The sequence below is a fragment of the Tachypleus tridentatus genome, chromosome 4 (genome assembly GCF_004210375.1).
Source record: "Tachypleus tridentatus isolate NWPU-2018 chromosome 4, ASM421037v1, whole genome shotgun sequence".
NCBI lineage: Eukaryota > Metazoa > Arthropoda > Merostomata > Xiphosura > Limulidae > Tachypleus > Tachypleus tridentatus.
In genome coordinates, this window is record NC_134828.1 from 103,034,177 (window position 1) to 103,059,702 (window position 25,526).

The window sequence follows — 25,526 nt, forward strand, 5'->3', positions numbered from 1 at the left end:
GGTTTAGTTGATTTTTTGAACTTTTCTGGTAATTTTTAACAAAACCATTTGGAATTATTCATGCTGATTCTTGACGCCCACAGAATATAACGAGAAAAAATATTCTTTAAAATGAGTCGTAAGGAAACCCGAACAATGTTTGGAGCTCTCGGGCTTCATTGAATCAATTTACTTTAAAATTAGTATTAACGTGTGAAAAACCGTTTAAATTAATCAACTAAATTTTTGTTTTAGAAATTTCAAATTGTAGGGTTTGATGACTCTCAGGAACCAGACACACGGATGTGCATGTAAACTGACATAAACATGCAAACTCAGGTTTGGTCAAAACAAGCATTTACTTCTAGATTTTTAAATGTTTTATATCTAGTCCGCTGGGGATCATCATGACAGTATGCACGAATTTTCATGGAAATTAGTAAAAGAAAGAAAGCGGTTATTCAAAATAACTTCCGGTTGTTTGTTTTTTGTTTTGCTCGTATTTTTCTTGAGAAGTTTAGTTTCAGATTTAATGAATTATTCCAGAAAATGCGAATTTTATCCTTTTTTTGTTAAAGAGAAAAGAAATAAGTAGTACCACACAATGGACACAGGATTACCTGCACGAGACTCATTGATGGTTACAATATTGTCTACACAAGACATCACTGGTGTTTCACAAATGTAATCATTAAAACAAATCGCTTAACTATTTTTAGTTTCCTCTACTTTCATAGAAACTCAGTCGTGAATTATCTTGCAGATTACATTTAAATATAAATGCCCCTGGAACCTCTTTTGTACGATTTAAAACAAGAGGATTTAGCTCTTTGTATTCAAAGAGAAAAGAAGAACATAAATAAATATGAAAGTTGTTGTTGTTTTGAATTCAGCACAAAGCTACTAAATGGGCTAACTGTGCTCTGCCCACCACGGGTATCGAAACCTGGTTTTTAGCGTTGTAAGTCCGCAGACATACCAATGAGCCACTGGGGGGCAAATGTGAAAGTTACTGATATTGTTTCTACAATATTTAAATTCATTTGCTACTTTACTTTCCAAAGTTAAATTTCGAGTAGTCTTATAGCTGAAGTCCAAATTTTAAGAAAGATACTAGAAAAAGCTACACGGCTCAAAAATTAAAAAGTTTGAATTTATCAATCAAACATATTTATGTTAATCCATAAGAGACATACTTGATAAGTGGGAATAGCTTTAAACCATTTTAAAATAATAAAAAATAGATATATTATTATATTCATGTGAGGCCACTTTTGTGCTCATCTTAAATAATAGATATTTTAATCCTCTAAGGATATTTTCTCACTCCGAATAAAATTAAAAGCCAAAAAATGTTACAAAAATGGAGAATTTTAGTCAAAAAAACAAACAACTTACAGTGTTTAACCTGATCTCTTTACGCGAACTGAATCCTACATCAGTTTTTAGTTACTCTGAATTTCAAGGCCGGTGAGGTTAAGGCTATGGTATTCTATACAGACCAGAATGTGAACTGAGCAAACCACATTCCACAGACTAAAAGACAAGATAGCAGGTATAGTCGAAACTCGTGTAACTCAAAATAAACACCTGAGAAGTTTGAATATCTCAGAAGCCTGAAGATTAATTCCGTACAGTACTTAACCTTTATTAATGTGTTATGATGAGATATGTAAATCTCAGCTACAGGAAAATTTTGCTTCTTAGACAAAAATAAAATAAGAAATAAAAAATTAAAACTTGTACAATGTATTATCACCTTAAGTAAATACCTCAGGTGTCATGAACATACACAGAATTATCTTCACGAAACATTTACTATATTTGTCAAGTCATACGGTTTAATGATATTTTTAAGAACATGTATTGTACACCGGTTGGGAGAGCTAATATCCAGTCTGCACGTGCTCGTCTGGCCAGTGTTCTTTCTTCACATCCGCCTAACTGACATTTTGTTTTACTGCTTCTTTCCTTTCTGTTTTATATACACACTTATCGTGATTAATCTATCCGTAACGCCCTTAGACAAGTTTTCAATGCTACCTACAATATACATAAAGCGCCCAGTAATTTCTCTCTTTTCTACCACTGTACTGAAAACAATGTAAGAAGATTTCATTAGCCCATTTTAACACCTCTCTGTACTCTATAAGCGACGACTCATCCAGTTTTTCAATTTGTGGACAAATGTTTTCGAAGCTAGACCTTTTTCAGTCATCACAAAGAGGAACTTCAAAATTCCGACGTCTGAGTCCTTACTCATGTTCAGCCACTGTTCTAAAAGGTCTGATGTGTTACTTTTCCTTTAATATTAGAAAAATTAACTTTTTAATAACATTAAAAAAAACGTTCCTTCAGGCAAAAAATTACGACAGATTTTACAGCCAAACAAACACTCAAATACTGAGATACACAGTAGAAATTACAGGTATCTATTTGAAATGTCAGTTTGGATGTAGTAATATAAGAAACAAAAACTGACTTGATTGGTAAGAATGTTGAAATCAAGATGAGTACTGTATAAAAAGATATTTAAATACATATGCAAAATACGTTATTCAAGTGGTATAGAATGTTCCATTACGGAAAATAAACTAAGCCTAATGATGGTAGTTACGTTTAACCTTCACGAGACACATACTGTATGGTTAGAAGCCTATGTTAACTTTCAATCTTAAACAACAGCTTCAACTCTATGCAGTGGTTAAGAGTGATGAAAATAGTCTCGACAAGTTAACTCAGAACGATTAACGTGGGCTGATATGTTGGAACTCAACCTACAACAGACAGGGTCAAGGTACTAGATATGTAATATGTTGTATTTTAATAAACCGTCGATCGAGGTTTTTCTACAACTCAGATCACATTTGAACGATTTAAAAAAATCAACAAAACATTCTATCTGTATGCATTACGAAAAAACAAAACGTTTATCAGAATAAAAAAATTTCATTCATATTTAAATAATAAAACTGAATAATATTTTTTTATTCGCGTTATTATCATATTACTTCAGTAAGGCTTAAAAATAAGACAATTGAAGACGGGGGAATGTCCTTACCACATGCAAAGGATTTCATGTGGAATTACTGTAATTACAAACTGCGGATGACGCATTTATTTTTATGCTTACATAGAAAGGAAGCAAAAGTTACACTTATTTGTCTTGAGGGAAATAAGGTTCATCCGAAGCACATCAAAATCTTTCAAAAAGGGTATTCAACATGCTTTCCGCCATGTTTAGTTAGTATAAACCAAAATTAAATTTTTACAAGCATCATTTCATCTGGAGAGTTCATTAAACATGTATTGTGTTCATTAAACATGTATTCTGTTCGCAATCTTATACTGTTAAAAGCGAGAGAATGTGTTTGTTTTGAATTTCGCGCAAAGCTACACAAGGGCTATCTCCGCTAACCGTCCCTAATTTAGCAGTGTAAGACTAGAGAAAAGGCAGCTAGTCATCACCACCCATTGCCAACTCTTGGGCTACTCGTTTACCAACGAATAGTGGAATTGACCAAACATTATAACGCTCCCACGGCTGAAAGGGCAAGCATATTTGGTGGGACAGGGATTCGAATCTGAGACCCTCGAAGCAGAAAGGAGAGGAATAACAAAAATGTTGGATAACGAGAATAGAGATTTTGATGTAACCTTCTTCACTTGACCTTCACAGCCGCTCAGATAGCTTGCGCTATCAACTACCGTAATGAGTGAGCATGTTCGGTGGCGGAGGTTTGAACCAGTGATCCGCAGATTGTGAGTCAATATTCTTAAACACCAGACCATTGCAAGCCTCAGTGATTTAGAGTTAATATTGTCTTAAAACACCATGTCCAAAAGTCAGTGAATAAAACTTATAATTCTCAATATAGCTATCTGTAGAGAAGTTTTACTCTTATAGAACAAGTGGTTTTCAAGATTAAAATAATAATTTTAAAAATACGTAGTTGTTTTTTAAATAATCACCGAGTATAGCACCTGTTTACACTGTATCATTTTGGAAGATGAATGTTGATTTTTTTTTTTTCAAAAATAACTACGGAAATAATGTTTGTTTGTTTGTTTGTTTTCGAATTTCGCGAAAGGCTATCTGCGCTAGCCGTCCCTAATTTTGCAGTGTAAGACTAGAGGGAAGGCAGCTGGTCATCACTACCCACCGTCAATAGTGGGATTAACCGTAACATTATAATGCTCTCACGATTGAAAGGGCAAACATGTTTGGTGTGACGGGGATTCGAACCTGCGCCGCTTAGAATACGAGTCGAACGATTTAATCCACGTGGCCATGCCGGGTCACTCTATCTGCGCTAGCCGTCCCTAATTTAGCAGTGTAAGACAAGAGAGAAGGCAGCTAGCCATCACCAACTCTCAGGCTACTCTTTTACCAACGAGCAGTGGGAATGATCGTCACATTATAACGCGCCCACGGCTGAAAGGGCGAGCATATTTGGTATGACGGGGATTCGAACCCGCGACCCTTGGATTACGAGTCGAGCGCTTTAACCATCTGGCCAAGCCGGGTCACGAAAATAATAATAACAATAATAACGTGAAAACTTTTGTAAGTCAAGTAGATCATTTTACTCGAAACTTCTTTTATAATTAAGATTATTTTAAGGCTATATTAACTAAGCATTTAATATCATACACTAACGTATGAAAAGTTGGTTTCACATATGTGCCAGTTAATTATAAATAATTTATTTGTAGTTTATTAAAGTATGACTGTTTTTCTGCATTCTACCTAAATTCTTACAATAGCTTTGGTATAAGCAATACTGAAGGAAACACTGAAAAAGAACTGATGTAATAGACTTTTTTTTTCCATTTGTTTTTTAACTATTGAAAAAATTTTAATTGTACGGCGTTTAGAGTTGGCTGTATCCTTTGTCATTGGTTTGTCAACCCGATGATGAGAGAAACGTTCACACCTATCCTTGCTTCAACACAGTTTCTTATGAGCTGTTCCTAAATCAAAGTGTAAGTCATAATTTCAAAATTCTTCTATCGAACTATTTAGCGTTCGAGCCGTAGGACACCAGAGTCCTCTTCCCATGATTTTAGACAAACATGTCATAGTTTTTAAGTTTCGATTTTTGAAAACACCAACAACTCTTATATTTTTAACATGACTCATTAACTGGTTTGGCTCGGGTTTTTGAATTTCGCGCAAAGCTACACGAGAGCTATCTGCGCTAGTCATCCCTAATTCAACAGTGCAAGACTAGAGGAAAGCCAACTAGTCATCACCACCCACCGCCAACTCTTGGGCTACTCTTTTACCAACGAATAATAGAATAGACCGTCACATATAACGCGCCCACGGCTGAAAGGGCGAGCATGTAAAACATTAAATATTGGGACGCAGTGGTTTGATAAAAATTCGTGACAGTTTTATTATTCTGATGCGAAATAAGGTTTTGTTGCTACACTTGTTTTTTTAAATTTCTTTAAAATTTAATCTCTGCATTCGTACAAACATTATAACTTTCAGTTTATATACTTTATCAAAATACTACGACATGCAAAGTTCTTTTCTCTTAGAAAAGTGCTTTCTATAACACTTATAACACTTACTCAACAGTACAAAAACGATGTTGTAATTTCTTTCATCCCAACTTACCTTTTGAGGGATTTTCATGTTTGTTGATTTGCTCTTAGTTTGAGAGATCAAAACCAAAATAACTAAAAAGTGTAACACTGCTCATGCTCTCTCTTCAAAGAACCATAGATTGACACCTCATCTGAACACTGAAAACGGTTTCGAATGATCCACGTGGTGAAAGTAGCGAAACTGGCACTGCACTGTATCAACAACAGAAAGGCATTCGCTGTTTAAAACATACGTCGATCTCATCGCGGAACGCACATGGACCAGAGATGCGCACTAGTCTGACAACAGCCAATCATACGCTAGACGGTAACAATTGGGGGAGGGTTGCCATGACAACAGAACTGGTCCTGGGGCAGCAACCTGGGAATAATCCAGTTTGTGAGAATCCGAAGAATGCTCTGAAGAAGAAAGTCAGACTATCTGTGACTCCTAATACCAGTTTGATAACTCCACGCAAGCCAAGCCTTTTCTTGCATGGCAGTCAAGTCTAGGTTGATGCATTATCAAAGTAAAGCAGGGATAGATGTATATATATATATACATGAGAGAGAACGTTTTATACTAAAAACAATCCAAAGAGCCCCGTAAACAGATTGTTTTACATAAATATGTTACATCTAAACAGTCCAGTTAAACATAGATAATTATTTTACATACATATGTTAATCTAAACAGTCCAGTTAAACATAGATAATTGTTTTACATACATATGTTAATCTAAACAGTCCAGTTAAGCATAGATAATTGTCTTACATATATATGTTAATCTAAACAGTCCAGTTAAACATAGATAACTGGTTTATATAAATATCTTACATCTAAACAGTCCAGTTAAACATAGATAACTGTTTTAAATAAATATGTTACATCCAAACAGTCCAGTTAAACATAGATAACTGTTTTAAATAAATATGTTACATCTAAACAGTCCAGTTAAACATAGATAACTGTTTTACATAAATATCTTACATCTAAACAGTCCAGTTAAGTATAGATAACTGTTTTACATAAATATCTTACATCCAAACAGTCCAGTTAAACATAGATAACTGTTTTAAATAAATATATTACATCTAAACAGTCCAGTTAAACATAGATAACTGTTTTAAATACATATATTACATCCAAACAGTCCAGTTAAACATAGATAACTGTTTTAAATAAATATGTTACATCTAAACAGTCCAGTTAAACATAGATAACTGTTTTACATACATATGTTACATCTAGACAGTCCAGTTAAACATAGATAATTGTTTTAAAGAAATGTCACATCCCAACAGTCCCTTAAACATAGATAACTGTTAAACGTAATTTATTTTAACTATAGTAAACTTAATGAATAAAAAGGTGATGCAAAGAAAATAAATCAAAATTATATTCTTGTTTTTTTAGGGGGTTGGGGTGGGGATGAATTATATCATGTAACAGAAGTAAACGTAGAAAAATAGGAGTATTTCCCATTTTCAAGTATATGACACTTTCCTGGCTAAATTTGGCAAAATTTTGTCTTCAAAAACTAAAATTATTTGATTGTGTGAAATATCTTATTCTATAAATGAAGATAAGCATAAATTCCGAGAGGACGTTTTACCGAAAGAGGGCGAGTTGAGTCATATGATCACGTGCACAAAAACACACCAATCAGATGTTAATCTCGTGCAGTTTAGTTGCTTTTCTGTGGGCACTAGTACCGAGTTGTAAATGAATCATACTTACTTTAAATTAATAAAGGGGAAAACAAACGCAGCAACTCTATCAATGCAAGAAAGACATAGAAAAGTAATGCTGCACACATCAAATATAAAATTAATGACATCATCAACGCAATATACTCTGCCACTAGGTGGTACACGTGTGCTGGTGAACTTTCGTTTTAACTATTACATTGTTTATACCTTCGTGCTGAAACAAACACATCATCTGGTGACTTAAATCAATTCAACAGCTACACATAATATTAGCTGAAAGTCCTGACGACGTCATTCCAACTATTATGCCACTGTTTATGTTGCGATAATGTAATAAGTTAGAAAAGAATAATGGGATGGCGAAAGGTGCGCAAAATGCATCTAGTCCGATACTAACTGGTAGTGACAATAAACAAAATCAATCATTTGCAAATGTAGTTGTTTTTGTCATTATTTTAATTGGACAATATCACAGTGACGATAAGCTGGTAAGAAGTAAATAATGAAACATAAGATGATAGAAAGTTTATATCGTAACGAAAAAAAGATGGTGGGAATAAGTTAAAATGTCACGTATGTAACAGAAGCGGAAGACACTGATGAAGGATGGGTGGTTTAGATACTATTATATAGGATCTTCTGCACTCTGTGAAACATACAAGAAGGGTAAGTGCAGGAACGGTAGAGAGTGTGGTAGGACTATAGAGATCAGACAATGAGTAGTTTCAAAAAATGAATGGTAGATAATGGTGGTAAGGTTACAGAGAACAGACAATGAGTAGTTTGAAAAATGAATGGTAGGTAATGGTGGTAAGGCTACAGAAAACAGACAATGAGTAGTTTGAAAAATGAATGGTAGGTAATGGTGGTAAGGCTACAGAGAACAGACAATGAGTAGTTTGAAAAATCAATGGTAGGAAATGGTGGTAAGGCTACAGAGAACAGACAATGAGTAGTTTGAAAAATCAATGGTAGGTAATGGTGGTAAGGCTACAGAGAACAGACAATGAGTAGTTTGAAAAATGAATGGTAGGTAATGGTGGTAAGGCTACAGAGAACAGACAATGAGTAGTTTGAAAAATGAATGGTAGGTAATGGTGGTAAGGCTACAGAGAACAGACAATGAGTAGTTTGAAAAATGAATGATAGGAAATGGTGGTAAGGCTACAGAGAACAGACAACGAGTAGTTTGAAAAATCAATGGTAGGTAATGGTGGTAAGGCTACAGAGAACAGACAATGAGTAGTTTGAAAAATGAATGGTAGGTAATGGTGGTAAGGCTACAGAGAACAGACAATGAGTAGTTTCAAAATGAATGATAGGTAATGGGGTGAAACTACAGAGAGCAGAAAATAAAAATATTTGAAAAAGTAGAAGTAGATATTAGTAGATATTGAGAGTGTGCCTGTAGAAAGTACACAGTGAGGAATTTCAAGAAACATTTGAGCTCAAATAATACAGAGTAAACTATCATTGTATAAACATCTCCATCCAAATACTTTCAACACTCGTTAATAAATGTATTAAGGTATTTTTAGATTTTATCAACTGCATAATTCTAGCTAATAATTTAAGCTTCATAAAAACAATATAAATTTCTACCACAGGAACTTATTTAATGACTAGCCAACATTTCTATTATTATATTCTAGTTATCCTTTCTACCACATGAACCTATTCAGTGACTAGTCAACACTTCTATTATAATAACCAATATAACTTCTAGTTATCCATTCCATCACATGAACCTATTCAGTGACTAGTCAACACTTCTATTATAATAACCAATATAACTTCTAGTTATCCATTCCATCACATGAACCTATTCAGTGACTAGTCAACACTTCTATTATAATAACCAATATAACTTCTAGTTATCCATTCCATCACATGAACCTATTCAGTGACTAGTCAACACTTCTATTATAATAACCAATATAACTTTTAGTTATTCTTTCCACCACATGAACCTTTTCAGTGACTAGTCAACCTTTCTATTATAATAACTTAGTCACTGCCAGTCAGTCTTTTTATTATAATAACCTGGAGAGCTGATTGTTATATTTTCTACCACAGAAAACTATTCCATGACTAGCTAGAGTTTCTACTGAACTACAAGACCACAAATGGCGTTAACAGATAGAACACCCACCTGATGAATCAATGCATTTTAATTATTCCACGTTTTTTATGATACTGCATACTCATAATCAACCTGGCATATTAAATTAGTTACATTATGTATGGGAAGCATCGTTTGATAATAAGTAATCTATAATAACTACTAGTCAATCTTCCTATCCTAACAACCCAGTCACGTGTTACTGGTTGTCAACACCCACTTACATTGGTCCCAGTTGTTTGTTTTTTTACTCTCACATGTTTCAACCTATCTTAAAAACAGTATTGTAGAATAAAATATTTTTTATTGTAACGCTTGCAACAAACATATGTAAATTATTAACGAGTTTCATTTCAATCACTTCACAATAAAGGTGAATATAAATTACAATTTACAACACCAACTTTCGGTTGTAGAAGCTTTAACATAAAACGATAAAACCTTGTAACCCGAGGAAGTTAGTAGCGCTTGGGCTACAAGGTTCTTATCGTTTTATACGAAAGTGAACAATATTTCGAAAGCATAATGCATGTCATCTCTCACTCATTCTCCACTCCATATACCAAGGGAGTAGAAACACATCAAGTAAAGAGCCATAATTCTATTTTAGTGAGTGAACAGAAGGTATTATGAAGAAACAAAACCATAATTTAAGCTGATTAACTTTACAGCCTAAAATTACCGAGATCATTTTATCTTTGTTGGTTTCTATATTTATTATTCTATGACAGCAGTTATTAAGCAATGACGCCAAGCTTCATCTCGTTGAGAGGAAATCGAATTCAGTTTGAACAAATATACGAGAGAAAGGAACTGCAGAGGAATTATCATACTTTATAAAGAGCATATTCACATGCTAATGTTGGCGCAGAAGAGAGCCGTTGCGCCAGCGGCTATGGTTCGAAAGTGAAATGCCTCGAAGATATACCAATGGCTGAAGAAATATGTCACAGCCTTTTTCGAGGAAGGGTATCCGTGCATGAGACTTTCAAACAACGTGAAGTTATAAAACGCATAGAAGAGGAAAAGCAGACACCCTTAGGACAGAAACAACACTCCAACCAAACACGAATATACTTTATAATCCCCAAAATATGACTACGAAAGAGAACAGTCTTATTCCAAATCTTGCAATGAAACTGTGTTAACAAGAAAATAAATATTTTAAGTTAAGGAAGACTACCTAGTTGTGCGTTCAGAATATATCTTCACGAAGAGCAAAGTTGCAAGAAACATCTTAAAACAGATAATTCAATTCGATCACATCCAATTCGAATCACTCAGTCCAACTGGAATTGCTGTTTGTGCTTTAGGCCCTCAAGACAGTTTATCATGCTTTGTAGTCTAAAATGAAGTACACCGTTCTTCGCAGAAGTTACTGACAATGGAAAGTGCAACGTTAGCCAGTTTTACGTAATCATGGCCATCAAAATGATAAGAATGATAAACGACCCTGGAAGTATAGTTCGAAATATAAAACGCGGCATAGAACACAGTTTGATTAACATTCACTAAAAATGTACTTCACTGACTTTGTAAGAGCTTTTCGGCTCTTGGTTTAGTAAAGTGCATGGTTTATGTTAAGGCACTAAACTTTAACACAGTTCTAAATCCTAGCACACTTTTGTTTGCTTATTTGTTGTTAAGCCCACGGCTGCACAACGGACTATCTGTGCCGAATATCAAAACCCGGTTTTTAATGGCATGCGCTTTCAGAATTACCGTTGAAGACTGGGAAGGCAGCTCGATTTATAAATTGAAATAAACGTAGAGAAGACATCACTGAAGACAGAATCAGGCTTATGGATGTATGCAAAAAATTTTCGTGACTGTATGAAGTTGAAAACTGTTCTGTAATTTTGCTTTGATCTAAAGAGGAAAAGGTGATTCTGCCCCATATCAGTTTGTAAAGCATACGGGTTGTACCCTGCGTATTTATATAGAAAAAACCACAAACAGATAAATAATGTACTGATCAAATAAGTGGAGCTTACAATAATTGGGTGTAAATATTTGTAACAACCAGTTGAATTCTAATATGGTATAAACGTCTTTATCGACACAATAAATGTTAAAATAACATGACGGTGTTTCAGTTCAACCAACTAAATCCTGTATTTTATCCTAACACTGTTGTAATTAACGTTAACGCAGGACATCACATTTTAACAAATTCTATATAATATAACTTCTCTGTGTCCGCCAATAAAACACAACATATTCTGATTTAGATGAAGATATTGCGCAGAGGGTTGTCTGGAACTAAGCACAAAGCCCCACAATAGATTATCTGTGCTCTGTCCACCACGGGTATCGAAACCCGGTTTCTAGTGGTGTGAGACCGCAGACATACCGCTGTGCCACTGGGGGGAGAGAGGGGTGTTTGAAACAAAGCAAAAATAAGTCGACTAGAATAACTTTATTTGCGCTTCGTCTAGACTGTTTGGAGCGACGTGCTCTGGATAACGTTTTAAATCGTTACATAAACGGAAGTACATAACAGACTTAATAAAAAGTTTTCAAATATTCTAGTGCGGAATTGATGCCTCGTTCCAAAGAGGAGAGCGTAGTTTAATAAAGACAACTAAGCTAATCCTTACACGCTCCATGGAGCCCAAGTTTATTTCGAAACAAAATACTCCTCGTTAGCTTTACAAGTTACAATCAGCATTACGTCTGTATCATACCCAATAGTTCATACTGTAAATCATTATATTGCAGTAAAACGTTCCTTCCTTGTTTCAAATCTGTCCCGCATGTTATTTTCCAGTTTACTAATGATAAGACTATACGGCATCTCATTCGTTGTCTGAGTACTACGGTTTTTGTTCTATTACAGTTAAATCACTTCTTCCGGCATTACAGCTATGACCAGAGGGAAAAACTAATCATACGAAAGTACCATTTGATTATTTCATAGTTTATTCAGAAAGTTCATGGAATTTTTGTCCATTGTATTCACTACATATGCAGGGTGTTCAGAAAGTCACTGTGCACTTTTGAAAGCAGCGATAACAGCATTCATTCACTCTATTTCAAGCCAGCAACTGATAACAGTGTTCAGAAACAAAATAAAAGGGGGGTCACTTTCAACATTGTTTATAATTGTCGTTCATATTTACCTCCTGTATTCTACATTGAAACATGTCTGTTAATAAATATACAAGTGCGCAGTGACTTTCCGAACACCCTGTAGTTTTAAAATTCTGTCATCAATAATTTCATGTAAGAACGTTATATAAATCCTATTCTTCTCTTTCCCTACATTTTTATTGTTATTATTACAAGAATACCTGGCATTAGAATATCTGACATTAGAATACCTGGCATTAGAATACCTGACATTAGAATATCTGGCATTAGAATACCTGACATTAGAATATCTGGCATTAGAATACCTGACATTAGAATACCTTACATTAGAACATCTAGCATTAGAATACCTGACATTAGAATATCTGGCATTAGAATACCTGACATTAGAATACCTTACATTAGAATATCTAGCATTAGAATACCTGACATTAGAATATCTGGCATTAGAATATCTGACATTAGAATATCTAGCATTAGAATACCTTACATTAGAATACCTTACATTAGAATATCTAGCATTATAATACCTAACATTAGAATATCTGGCATTAGAATATCTGGCATTTGAATATCTGACATTGGAATACCTGGCATTCTTAGAATTACTTATTACACTATTATATACCATGTTACGTACTTTCACGATTTGTAGTTAAATTATTACTAATATTCTAATGTTTTATCATAACTTATTCTACCACTTTGACACATAGCTTTAAAAAAACATAAGCGTTTCAGGACTAATATTTACTTCAAGGTGTATTTCATCCGGCGTTATTCGAAAACCAAAAGTGAATCCAAATGTAGTAAAACTCTGTAATAAGCATCATCACCAGTTTGTGATATTTATATTCTATCATAAAGCTGAAGCTATTAGAGAAAAATGCACATTTAGTTGTATTATTTAAACTTAACTTACATTATCAAAAGCAACTCGGTATACAAATTCCAACACAAATTCAAAATCTTATCAAAAAACACTGGCAGATACCTACATTTCTCGTGCAAAGAGCAATCTAAAGCGACGTAGATTATTACTTAAGATTACTTTTTGTGTGTATTGTTTGTTTTTGAATTTCGCGCAAAGCTACACGTGGGCTATCTGCGCTAGCCGTCACTAATTTTGCAGTGTAAGACTAGAGGAAAGGCAGCGAGTCATCACCAACTACCGCCAATTTTTGGGCTACTCTTTTACCAACGAATAGTGGGATTGACCGTCACATTATACGCCCCCACGGCTGAAAGAGCGAGAATGTTTAGTGTAACGGGGATTTGAATCCGCGACCCTCGTATGACGAGTCGAATGCCTTAACCACCTGGCCATGCCTGGCCAAATATTAATGATTAATTTCTTATTCTTCAAATTAAGATATTGAAATTTATGACGATTCTAGAATCAGGTTTTCTACAGAATAACAAATGAGTTATAGATAATAAAAACGTATCAAATCAAGAGCGAATAAAACAACAAAATTTAACAACACTGCTGTAAATTAGGTTTAATTTTACCTGTTTATTAGTAACAATCAATGAATAAAGTTTAACATGTTTGTTCGCAAATTAACTTCAATTATTCTTTCCAGAACATGCCTTTTGAAGTCGCAGAAACCTAACCAAAGATATGTCTGTAGTAGGTTAACCAACTGATAATTTTAGTTCCCTATTGCACGCCTTATGAAAATACAGTAAAAAAAAAAGTTTTGTTCTAATTTCTTGCTTAAATAAGTTTATACTGTACAAACAATGTGTTTGGGTGAAATATATTTTGGTACGTTATACGTGGATACGTTATTTAGGAATAACATTGTTTAACTAAGGAACTAACAAAAATAATTCCATGGTTTATTTGGAATGTTTACAAATAAGAGAATTCAACTATACAAGTGAAGCATTTCTATATATATATATATATTAAGCAATAAAGATGGATTTTTTACCTGTAGGTTACAATGGATAATAAAAGGCTAAGTAAAACAGTACTACTGTAAACAGACCAGTAAATAGCTTGTCACAATGTTTTCACTTTAAAGGTTGTAATTGGGCGTTGAAAATAGCATTTTCCGTTATGAGTACCTGAACTGAGATCATGTGACTGTGACAACCAAAACCGAGGTCAAAAGCAGAGGTTTAAAACAAGATGTGACTCAGGATTAGGTATGTAAATGCTTCTATACATCATTTTATTGTTCATATTTGGTAGAAACTCTGGGATGTTTCTTAACAGGAACTGGTGATGTGCCTGATAAATAATGATGTCATTCAAGAGTATCGAGCAGAGCAAAACTACATTTCAGGACAACAGTAAACTTAAAATGCCAACTAATCGAGATTTAGGTAAATAGTAACTACTTACGTCATTAAAGAATAAAATAAGTGAATGACTGTTTGTTTATTTGTTTTGAATTTCGCCCAAAGCTACTCAAGGGCTATCTGCGCTAGCTGTCCCTAATTTAGCAGTGTAAGACTAGAAGGAAGGCAGCTAGTCATCACCATCCACCGCCAACTCTTGGGCTACTCTTTTACCAGCGAATAGTGGGATTGACCGTCACATTAGAACGTCCCCACGGCTGAAAGGGCGAGCATGTTTGGTGCGACGGGGTTTCGAATTCGCGATCCTCAGATTACGAGTCGAACGCCTTAACCCACCTGGCTATACCTTTTTAAAATGTTTTTGCTAAATAGTTCAGTTAAATTTGCTATCTGCTGAGTCCACCGAGGGGAATAAAACCCGCGATTTTAGTGTTGTAAATCCGTGGACTTACCGCTGTAACAACGGGAGATATGACTAAGTGACTCACTGTTAGTTGCAAGCTCTCTCTTTGTTAACCTGAAGATGACCTAAGAAGGTCAAAACGTTGTTCTGTACTTCATTTTAATTAAAGTGCGACTAGTCATACCAGGCGTCTTGAGAATATATTTTTACTTCAAGTGGGTTTTTTTGTCATTACGAATGGATTAATAAATTATGCCCAAAATGGAAATGATCAGAAAAGAATTTTCGACATTAGTGTTTTGATTTAAGCATATTTCAAAAGAGACAGCTCGTGATGACATCACGCGTACGTCATTTTAAAATGAAAATTTACGCTTAATTGGTCTTTATAAATGTAAATTACTTTTGTCATATGATTGTATTTCAGGATCAAAAGTTGGATTTTTACAGGAACTGAGAATTATATGTTCCAGGAGAAAAGTTTTAAACCTAATAAACATTGACAAAAAATAATATTTTAGAGCGTTTAGTTTACATTCGCTGTCATATGATGTGAGAAACCAATGGAGAGATGAGATTAGGTTATGGAAGGACAGTAAATGCTCGGAAGCAAGCAATGACATCACACTTCAACCGACATCGCAAGACCTGCAGTATCTTGTCTTGGTATACATTAGATATGACACTTATATGCTGTAAGATGGGTGAGAGAACACAAACAACTGAGAAATACACATATTGCACTGACAGTTCGTACAGATTTTTAGTGGGAATGTGTATCTTATTTCGTGAGTTCTTCAAACCCTGGGGAGAACGAGCGAAGAGCGTATTCTGAATCAGAGATTCTTCAGTTATCATATTCTAATCTGCAGCTATGCGGAGTACAACTTGTCACTCGTGAAGAGAGCGTATACCTCCGTTACATGAGGAAGGGAATAGAATCATTATAGGGTGGAGTTTGGTCAGCTGTGGTTAGTGATAATGTCTGAATGGAGATTTGGAAAAAAAAAAAGAAAGAAACAGTTTTGATATAATATTAAAATGCTCACGGTTCTACTCTTTAGAAAATTAGCTCATGAAAAGATTTAAAACAAAGTTGAACTGATATGTGTATATATCACATTCAGCCAATGAACTTGCAGGTCAAGAATGCCCCGTTATTACCTGAAAAGATAGAAAAACTCAACTGAACAGATAACGCGTGACGTCACATGCTACATCATTGGATATTGATTACCAAAATTCACAGAGTGAAAAAAGCCTTAATTTGCATGTTCTGAGACCGACGAATGAATTCAGCAGACAAATATGTTTTTTTGCTTGTATAGCTATATCTCTCCCCTCACCCTGTGGAACAGTAATAAAACTGAATCAACCTGTTTGTTTGTTTTTGAATTTCGCATAAAGCTACTCGAGGGCTATCTGTGCTAGCCGTCCCTAATTTAGCAGTGTAAGACCAGAGGGAAGGCAGCTAGTCATCACCACCCACCGCCAACTCTTGGGCTACTCTTTTACCAACAAATAGTGGGATTGACCGTCACATTATAACGCCCCCACGGCTGAAAGGGCGAGCATGTTTGGCGCGACGGGGATGCGAACCCGCGACCCTCAGATTACGAGTCGCACGCCTTAACACGCTTGGCCATGCCGGGCCTCAACCTGTTGGTATAGGAAACTTTTAAATTCACCAACTGCACAGGTAAGTACTACAACCAGTACCAAGGACATCATACTAATAAATTATGAGCATTAAGGCTTTTATGTTTAAAATACCTGACGTTCAGAGCAATTCAAGCGCTTAAAATAATTATTCTGTACAGCGTTAAGTTTAGCTCTAGAATAAAAATACTAAGGTAGTGTATACGGTTACAAAAACAAAAACAACAACCTTCCAATAGCTCAGAGGTATGTCTAAAGACATATAACACTAAAACCAAGTTTTGATACCTTACTGGTACCTTAGCTAAACAACCAGGTTTAGAGACCGTTAAAGGTTCAAATATGGCTGTCCCAAATTTTCAACTACAAACAAAAGGGCAGCCAGCTGACATCATCCGACCATTTGAATCAGAATTTGATACTTACTGTCTCTTTTAAAACACGCTTACAGCTGAAAGTGGGTAGTATGTGCACGCTTTGAACTCCACAGTTTTTCGATACGCAGCCCGAACTAGTAACCATTAGGCTGTGCACCCCGATATGTCATTAAACAAATTAGAAGATAAAAATAACGACAGAAACAACATGAAAAGCCGCCATTGAAAAAAAAAATGTCAAAAGTAAGTCCAGAAGAAATATAATAATTATTTGAAACAGGCAAAAGATGTTACAGAGCAGTGAGTTATTGGAAAGAGTAAGAAATATAATGAAAACTAAATTTATCAAAAAGGAACCAACGACGTTAGTTTTTATAAATAATATTACACTAATTGGTTTAACGTTAGTCATATCTCTGTGACATCAACAGTCAAATTAGAAGCTAAACGAATTTCACTTACCATGTACGAAAAAAAAAAACACTACGTTATAGTTTTACAACGGAAATATGAGACATACTTCGGACAGAAGATCTTGTATTCTCTGCACGTCTTTAGTTATTAAATGTCGCAAAAACATATGCGAAATGAAAAAAACAACAACAGGGTTTTAGGAGAACAAATTTCAATATGTGTTCTAAGTACCAAAATCCTCGACACGTCTGAGGCTAAGCCTCGTTAATGCGATTTTCGTAATATCTATTTGTGCTAATGGAGTTACTGGCGAGGAAGAAGACCGAGATGAACGACACGAAGGTCTGCTTACATCGTTAGTGAACAGCCATAAGCGGTTAGTTTACAGAGACCTCGTTTAACCACTCGAATCTGATCTCTACAGATACCTTCTACTGAAGTAATTACATGCAGATAAATGTTAAAATACGCAGCGATTTGCAGAAGGATTCGAACTAATATCTCTCTCTATATATTCATCTTGTTATAAACACGTTCTGCTTTCCAATTAAGACTTATCTAACATTTTTGTGGCCCGATGCTTTCCAACAATAATGGAAAATCGTAAAATCAATAATTATAATTCTACATATATACATACATTCAATACTACCAACAAAATTGAAAAGAGAAACAAATAGAACGAGTACATGAATAGCTCTATTCCAAAATTATATATTTCAATTCACATAGATTTGCCCCCCGCTAGTACAGCGGTATGTCTCCGGATTTACAACGCTAAAATCAGGGGTTCGATTTCCCTCGGTGGGCTGAGCAGATAGTCCTTTGTGGCTTTGCTATACGAAAAACACACTCACATAGATTTAATTTTACTAAAATATTTTTTTATGAAATTCTGGATATCACTTACAGATCCCTGGAGTACCCTGAGAGACCCTAGTTTAAGAAACGCTGTTCAAGCTATTTCCTACTATTTAATAGAATGACACCTTAACTTCTTTCTAAGGCGTACATTTAAAATCTCCTGTTACGAAAATTAACTGCAGTTTAAAACGGTTAAGCGAAGTCATATTTGTTTTCCTCACCGTAATGAAGAGTAAAAGCGTTCACATGTGATATGATGATTTTATATTATGAACGAAAGAAAAAAAATCCTGATGTTACACGAATTCAAATATTAGTTCATGAGCCCTTGTCCAACATATTACTTGTATGAGTTTGAATTAACTCGAATTAATATTCTTTACTCTTTCTGAACCTACGTGCATGTTGCTGGTACGAGTTTGAATTAGCTCGAATTAATATTCTTTACTCTTTCTGAACCTACGTGCATGTTTCTGGTACGAGTTTGAATTAGCTCGAATGAATATTCTTTACTCTTTCTGAACCTACGTGCATGTTGCTGGTACGAGTTTGAATTAGCTCGAATGAATATTCTTTACTCTTTCTGAACCTACGTGCATGTTGCTGGTACGAGTCTGAATTAGCTCGAATTAATATTCTTTACTCTTTCTGAACCTACGTGCATGTTGCTGGTACGAGTTTGAATTAGCTCGAATTAATATTCTTTACTCTTTCTGAACCTACGTGCATGTTCCTGGTTCGAGTTTGAATGAACTAAATTTAATAATTTATACCCTATGTTTAGCATCCTATGATGTGTGTTTTGATTAACTCTTTTTCATATTCTCTTGTGAAAGACGAATGATATAGTTGAAGTGCTATTTGGGTATTCTTGTACTAACGAATAGGGGGATTGACCGTCACAGTATAACGCCTCCACAGTTTAAAGAACAAGCGAGTTCGGTAACTGGGATTCGAACTTGCAACCCTTAGATTGCGAGTTGAGCACTTTAACCACCTGATTTCCAGTGGTTTGTTTGCCTTCGACATTTAAATTGTATTTTAATATTTTATATTTATTTCGAACAACACATAAAATACTTCTGGTATGAGTTTCAATAAGCTACAATTAATAATATATTGATTTGTTTTACTTTTCTAGCGTTTTAATTTTTATTCCCTTTACGAAGAAACATCGAATAACAGTAATGGGGTGACATGAAGACTGGTTATATCAGGTTGTCCAGATATAAATGTCGGAATTCTCACAAGCTGAATATTGAATAACTTATCGTCGGTGTTGTTGCTTACAAGGTGTTTTAATTGTTTGCTGTTTTAACTCTACTCAGAGTAAGTTCTGTAACCCATAAGGCAGCATGGACAAGAAAGACTTTTGTCTGATTTTCCTCTACGACAGTGGTTCCCAACCAGAAGTGCGAGATAGCACCAGGGGTGCGAGATAACATTTGTTTTGGCCACCTTCACCTTTATTCTTAAATAAATAATTACTGTGAGAGATACGAGAACATATTAATTTTTTTAGAGGTGCGTAGCATAAAAAAAGGTTGGAAACCACTGCTCTACGACTTCAAACTTGGACGAAAAGCTACCGAACCTATACAGAACATCAATCACGTATTCGGCCATGGATCTGTTACTGAACGTACAATTCAGCGTTGGTTCCAAAGATTTCGAAATGGAGATGAAAGTCTTGAAGACCACGAAGGTCGTGGAAGGAAGCCATTCATAAATGAAAACACATTAAGCTTGCAGAAAAGCTTGGCATAAGCAAATCAAGCACTGCCAACCACTTGCGTGTGATTGGAAAGCTGAGAAGTTGGATAAGTGGATTCCGCATGAGCTGACTAAAGATCAACAAAATCGGCGTTATGAGACCTGTCAAGGATGACACTCCAAAAAATTGAACGAATTGGTAATCGAGGTTCTACCTCATCCACCTTATTCCCCAGACCTTTCCCCTACATATTTTCATTTTTTCAAGCACTTTGACAACTTTTTGAACAATAAACGCTTTCAAAATCAAGCAGCTGCAGAAAAAGCTTTCGGGGAATTCATTGACTACAGAAGCTCTAATTTCTATAGCAGGGGCATAAACAGTATTGTTACACGTTGGCAGAAGGTGGGTTGAAGCAAATGGTGCTTACTTTAATTAAAACATGTTTTACAACACTGGTTTATACTTTTCCAAACTTCGCAGTTCAAAAACGACATTTATTTCTGGACAACCTAATAGTAATGGGAGATCTCGAACGTGAACACGTTTCTCAGTTAATGTTAATGACAAATGCATGTTTAAAACGTAAAGTGGCTGCAATAAATAATCGAAAAGATACTGAATCTGACCAGAAAATATACATTAAAGAAACAAGAAGTTTGGTGAAATGTAAAAACCTTTTCAATTAACACGTACCAAAATCTTTGTGTTTATGCAGTTAATAAACAAATATCAAAATTCACAAAAACATTGAAGCTTTTATTTACAAACTACGTCTTTACAATTAAACAAAAAACATTAGCAGTCGCATGCAACATGGCTCCACCACACAATCCCGAGGTCCAGCATGACCAGGTCGTTAAGGCGCTCGACTCGTAGTAATCTGAGAGTCATTAATCGTTGGTGGTGATAAGTAGCTGGTTTACACTAATAATTCGGGTCGGTTAGCACAGATAGCCCTTGTGTAGCTTTGCGCAAAATTAAAAAAAAACAAACAAACAATCCCAACATGGCCAATTCCGATACCAAATAAATCGTTAAAAACATAGAAAAATGGAAAACTGTCTATTTCACTGCTTGAGACGAAGACCCATCTACCATCTAGAATAGTCGAAATATGGCTGAGTAATTGAACAAAAACTCCAAAATACGTTTTGTGTGTGTGTGTGTCTGAGGGCTGAGCCCACCCTAAAAAAAAAAAGCTCAAAATGGGCAAATACAACTTTTTCATGTCAGTGTGTGAGGCGCAAAAAAAATTTATATTTCTTTCAATTTTCCTCTTGATTGCTATTAATATGACCGTACAGGAGATCAAAATATATTTGCTTCCATAAAATCCTTAAAAGAAATCAGTTAAAAAAAATAGAAAGAAAAATGGGGTCTAGGAGCAGAGGATCAAGGTAAAACCAAGTTTCAAGTCAGTCTGACAAGAAATGAAAAAATGGTAGTCGACTGAAAAGTACTTAGAAAAAGAAACACCAGAAACACTGTAAAGCTACACGAGGGCTATCTGCGCTATCCGTCCCTAATTTAGCAGTGTAAGACTAGAGAGAAGGCAGCTAGTCATCACCATCCACCGCCAACTTCTGGGCTACTCTTTTACCAACGAATAGTGGAATTGACCGTCACATTATAACGCCTCCACGACTGAAAAGGCGAGCATGTTTGGTGTGACGAGGATTCCAATCCTTGACCCTCGGATGACGAGTCGAACGCCTTAACCCACCTGGCCATGACGAGCCGACTGTCTTTCACATGGTAAGGGTGGTTGACTAAACAGGAGTGGGTGGGACGAGTCTTTTCCAGATAAGAAGGGTGGTTTACTAAACAAGTGTGTGGAATAAATAGTTTTCCAAGTGTGAAGAGTGACTAATTAAACAGGAGTGTATCTGTAAGTTATTACACTTGTTCAGTCAAATTAACCCAGTTTTCATTTTGTTTTTAGATATATAGCAAAGTGTTAACAAAATGAGAGATTTTTTTAACTAGAGGTTTTTTTGGTTAAATACTTCACATGCATTTTGCGATGTTTTTATTATAACTGTTTATGTCATTCACAATTTTTGTACAAGCTGATCCATTAATAAATCATGCTAGTTTGGTTTCCTGTGTATTTCAAGTCATCATTTAGACACGGGGAAAACGGATACGAACCAATATAATATCATCTAAAGTGGAGAAGGTATCATTTCATTAGGATGACATAAATGTAGTCTAAAAATAACTTATTTATTGACTTTTAATAAATTTACCATGTTCAATTAATTTTTCTTTTTTCGTAACCACAGAATATTCAAATCGTAAATCCTCTCGGCCTAAGTTTAAAACGTTTGTTTGTAGTTAAACCCAAAGCTATACAATGTACTATACCCACCACGGCTATCGAAATCCGGTATCTAGAACTGTAAATCCGCAGTTATACCGTTGTGCAACTGGGGGGAGGTTTAAAATGTAGAGTTTTTAGTTTTTTTTAACAAGCTATACCGATTGAAACAGCTCACAGAATGCTGCTTTAATAACAATTGTAACATCTTCTCTCGTGTGGTTTGGCTTTACAGTAATGTTATTCATAACGTGCACAACCTGACTTGTATTTGTTCATGTTTCTTTTATGTTGATGGAGTTGATGTGTCGTATTCAGCTTAGTTTGTATAAACACTAATACACATACATATATGTTCCATTCAGATATTTTAAAGAATGTACATATATATATGTCTCACACACAATGTACTCTGTTCTTGTTGGGATTAAATCAATAATTATGGTTGTTTACTTTCAGCAGAATTGAAGGATGTACTCATTTTCTATCTCTGTGCTTGCGTTAGTTTTGTTTTAAATCTACTAGATTGATGAATTATTCGATAGCCTATGTATTCGCTATTAATTAATTAATTAGAGGAACAGCTCCACTGTAATATTTCTACTTACCCGTGGGTTCGAATCCCCATCACACCAAATATGCTTGCCCTTTTAGCCGTGAAAGCGTTATAATGTCACGATCAATCCCACTATTCGTTGGTAAAAGAGTAGCCCAAAAAATGGCGGTGGGTGGTGATGACTAGCTGCCTTTCCTATGGTCTTAAACTGTTAAATTAGGGACGGCACAGCCCTCTTGTATAGATTTGCGCGAAACTAAAAAATAAACAAACCTTTCTAACGCAGAAAATATCAGTGGTTTTCATAATTCCTACAAAATTCCTAGATATCACGTAATTTGAAATTTGTTCACTGTGAAAAAACAAAATCCAACATATTTACATTGTGGAGACATATTGTTACAAATATAAAGATTTTACAAATGGTAGTTACGAAAAACAACCAGTCATATAAATTGGACGTTTTAACGTAAAGTCATGGTATTATTCACATGGAAAAGCAAATTTAAAAAAACGTTGACTGTTAAATATATCTGCCTTACTTTTGTATTAAAAATGTGTGGTTTGGTCAGGTAGGTGGTTATGGTATTCTACTCGTAATTCAAGGGTCGCGGGTTCGAATCCCCGTCACACCAGACATGGTCACCCTTTCAGGCGTGGAGGCGTTATAAGTGACGACCAATCCCATTATTCGTTGGTAAAAGAGTAACCCAAGAGTTGGCGGTGGGTGGTGATGACTAGCTGCCTTCCCTCTAGACTTATACTGCTAAATTAGGGACGGCTAGCGCAAATAGCCCTCGTGTAGCTTTACCCGAAATTCAAAAACAAAACAAACAAGTTAAATAAAAAACGATTAGAGAGCTCTGCATTTATACACGAGTAATTACAGTATAACCACGCTGATATTAATATAATATTTTAAATTATTCACAGAAATAACTACATGTAAAATAGTACAATGATCAAAAGGTCAAAACCACTTCATTTAGTTCTAGATAACACGCTTCCAACCATGTATCTGAAAACAGGAGATGAAAAGCTCTGTAAGTAGACAAGTTTCTCATTTGTAGTTACTCTAAATAAACTTATACTTAATTATTAATCAAATCTTCCAAAACAAAAAGACGTTACAAGTAAAAAAAAAAAAGTCTTATTTTTCTTTTCAAAAACACTGTGTCTGAACTTTGGATATAAATCACGCCTTTATCTCTCTCGCCTTCCCATTCACTCGTAGATTTCAGCCTCAAAACCAGCGACTCTTAATGAGTGAGTTGGGTACCACCTGCACGTGCTATTTGAACACGAAAGGCAACGCCCATTTCAAAACATAGTATTTACATTAGATCAAGGTTTCCAGTCGAATATGCACAAACATTATTTCATTACAGGAGTTTAAGCTATAATTGGGCACCAAAAATAATTTAAGGCACATACGAAAAAGTACAAATTAATGAACTCTCTTTATACCTTTCCACATAACATTAACAAGAAATAAGCAGTACAAAAAGTCTGTCATGATTTTTTTCAAAATACTAACTTAATGAAAGAGAGCAAAGGGAATTAATACCAAGATATTTAAGACCCTAAAGTATTGCCCAAAAATCTCGAGCGCGATTTGAAAATATGTTTTATTATTTTATAAGTTATAACTTCGGATATACTGATCATAGACGCCAAACACAAGAGTAGAAGGGAAGCATGCCTCCTTCACGTTTTACCTCCAGCGTAAATAGACTATTTTAACTGTCTTAAAAATGACTAAGGTTCACCAACATAATAGTTTCAAGCACAGTTTCGCAGTTATTATTCGACTTTGATTTTTTGTTCACCTATAAAGCCAACACAAACGTCTTGGTTTGGTTTCTTTTGAATCTCGCGCAAAGCTACATGAGGGCTATCTGCCCTAGCTGTCCCTAATTTAGCAGAGTAAGACTAGAGGGAAGGCAGCTAGTCATCACCACCCACCGCCAACTCTTGGGTTACTCTTTTACCAACGAATAGTGGGATTGATCGTAATATTACAACGCCCTCACGGCTGAAAGGGTGAGCATGTTTGGTGTGACGGGTATTCGAACCCGCGACCCTCAGATGACGAGTCGAGTGCCTTAACCACCTGTCCATGGGGGGCCAAATGTCTTGGTACAAAGGTTATACCGCAGAATTTGTAAGTTATTCTGTAAGGTAAGTTTCAATCCACCTCAGTCACAACTTGTGTTGTTTTTTTTATTCACTCCTCGTCATTACTGTGATTAAAATTCAGTACCTTGAGACTGTGACAACAGATTCATCGTAGTGGTCACATGGTGATGTTTTCACGACAACTTTTGTAATAAGAATACTAATGTCAACTTTATCCTACAGGTCAGGTTGCAAGTGGGACAAGTGAAGCCACAACCCA

The 25,526-nt window shown here is 35.3% G+C and overlaps 1 protein-coding gene across 20 annotated transcripts in view; it reads right to left on the reverse strand.

Moving 5' to 3' along the window:
- The window catches only part of LOC143249805 (tight junction protein ZO-3-like), a 233,735-nt gene that overhangs the window by 86,789 nt on the left and 121,420 nt on the right, over positions 1 to 25,526 (reverse strand). Inside the window, exon 1 of one of the 20 annotated variants that reach the window (XM_076500267.1) lies at positions 5,609 to 5,750. The exons of the other annotated variants lie outside the window; for them this stretch is intronic. Coding sequence (XP_076356382.1) covers positions 5,609 to 5,626 — 18 coding nt within the window. The 5' untranslated portion in view covers positions 5,627 to 5,750. Of the gene's footprint in view, positions 1 to 5,608; positions 5,751 to 25,526 lie in introns of those variants that run through there. 20 annotated transcript variants of the gene reach the window in all.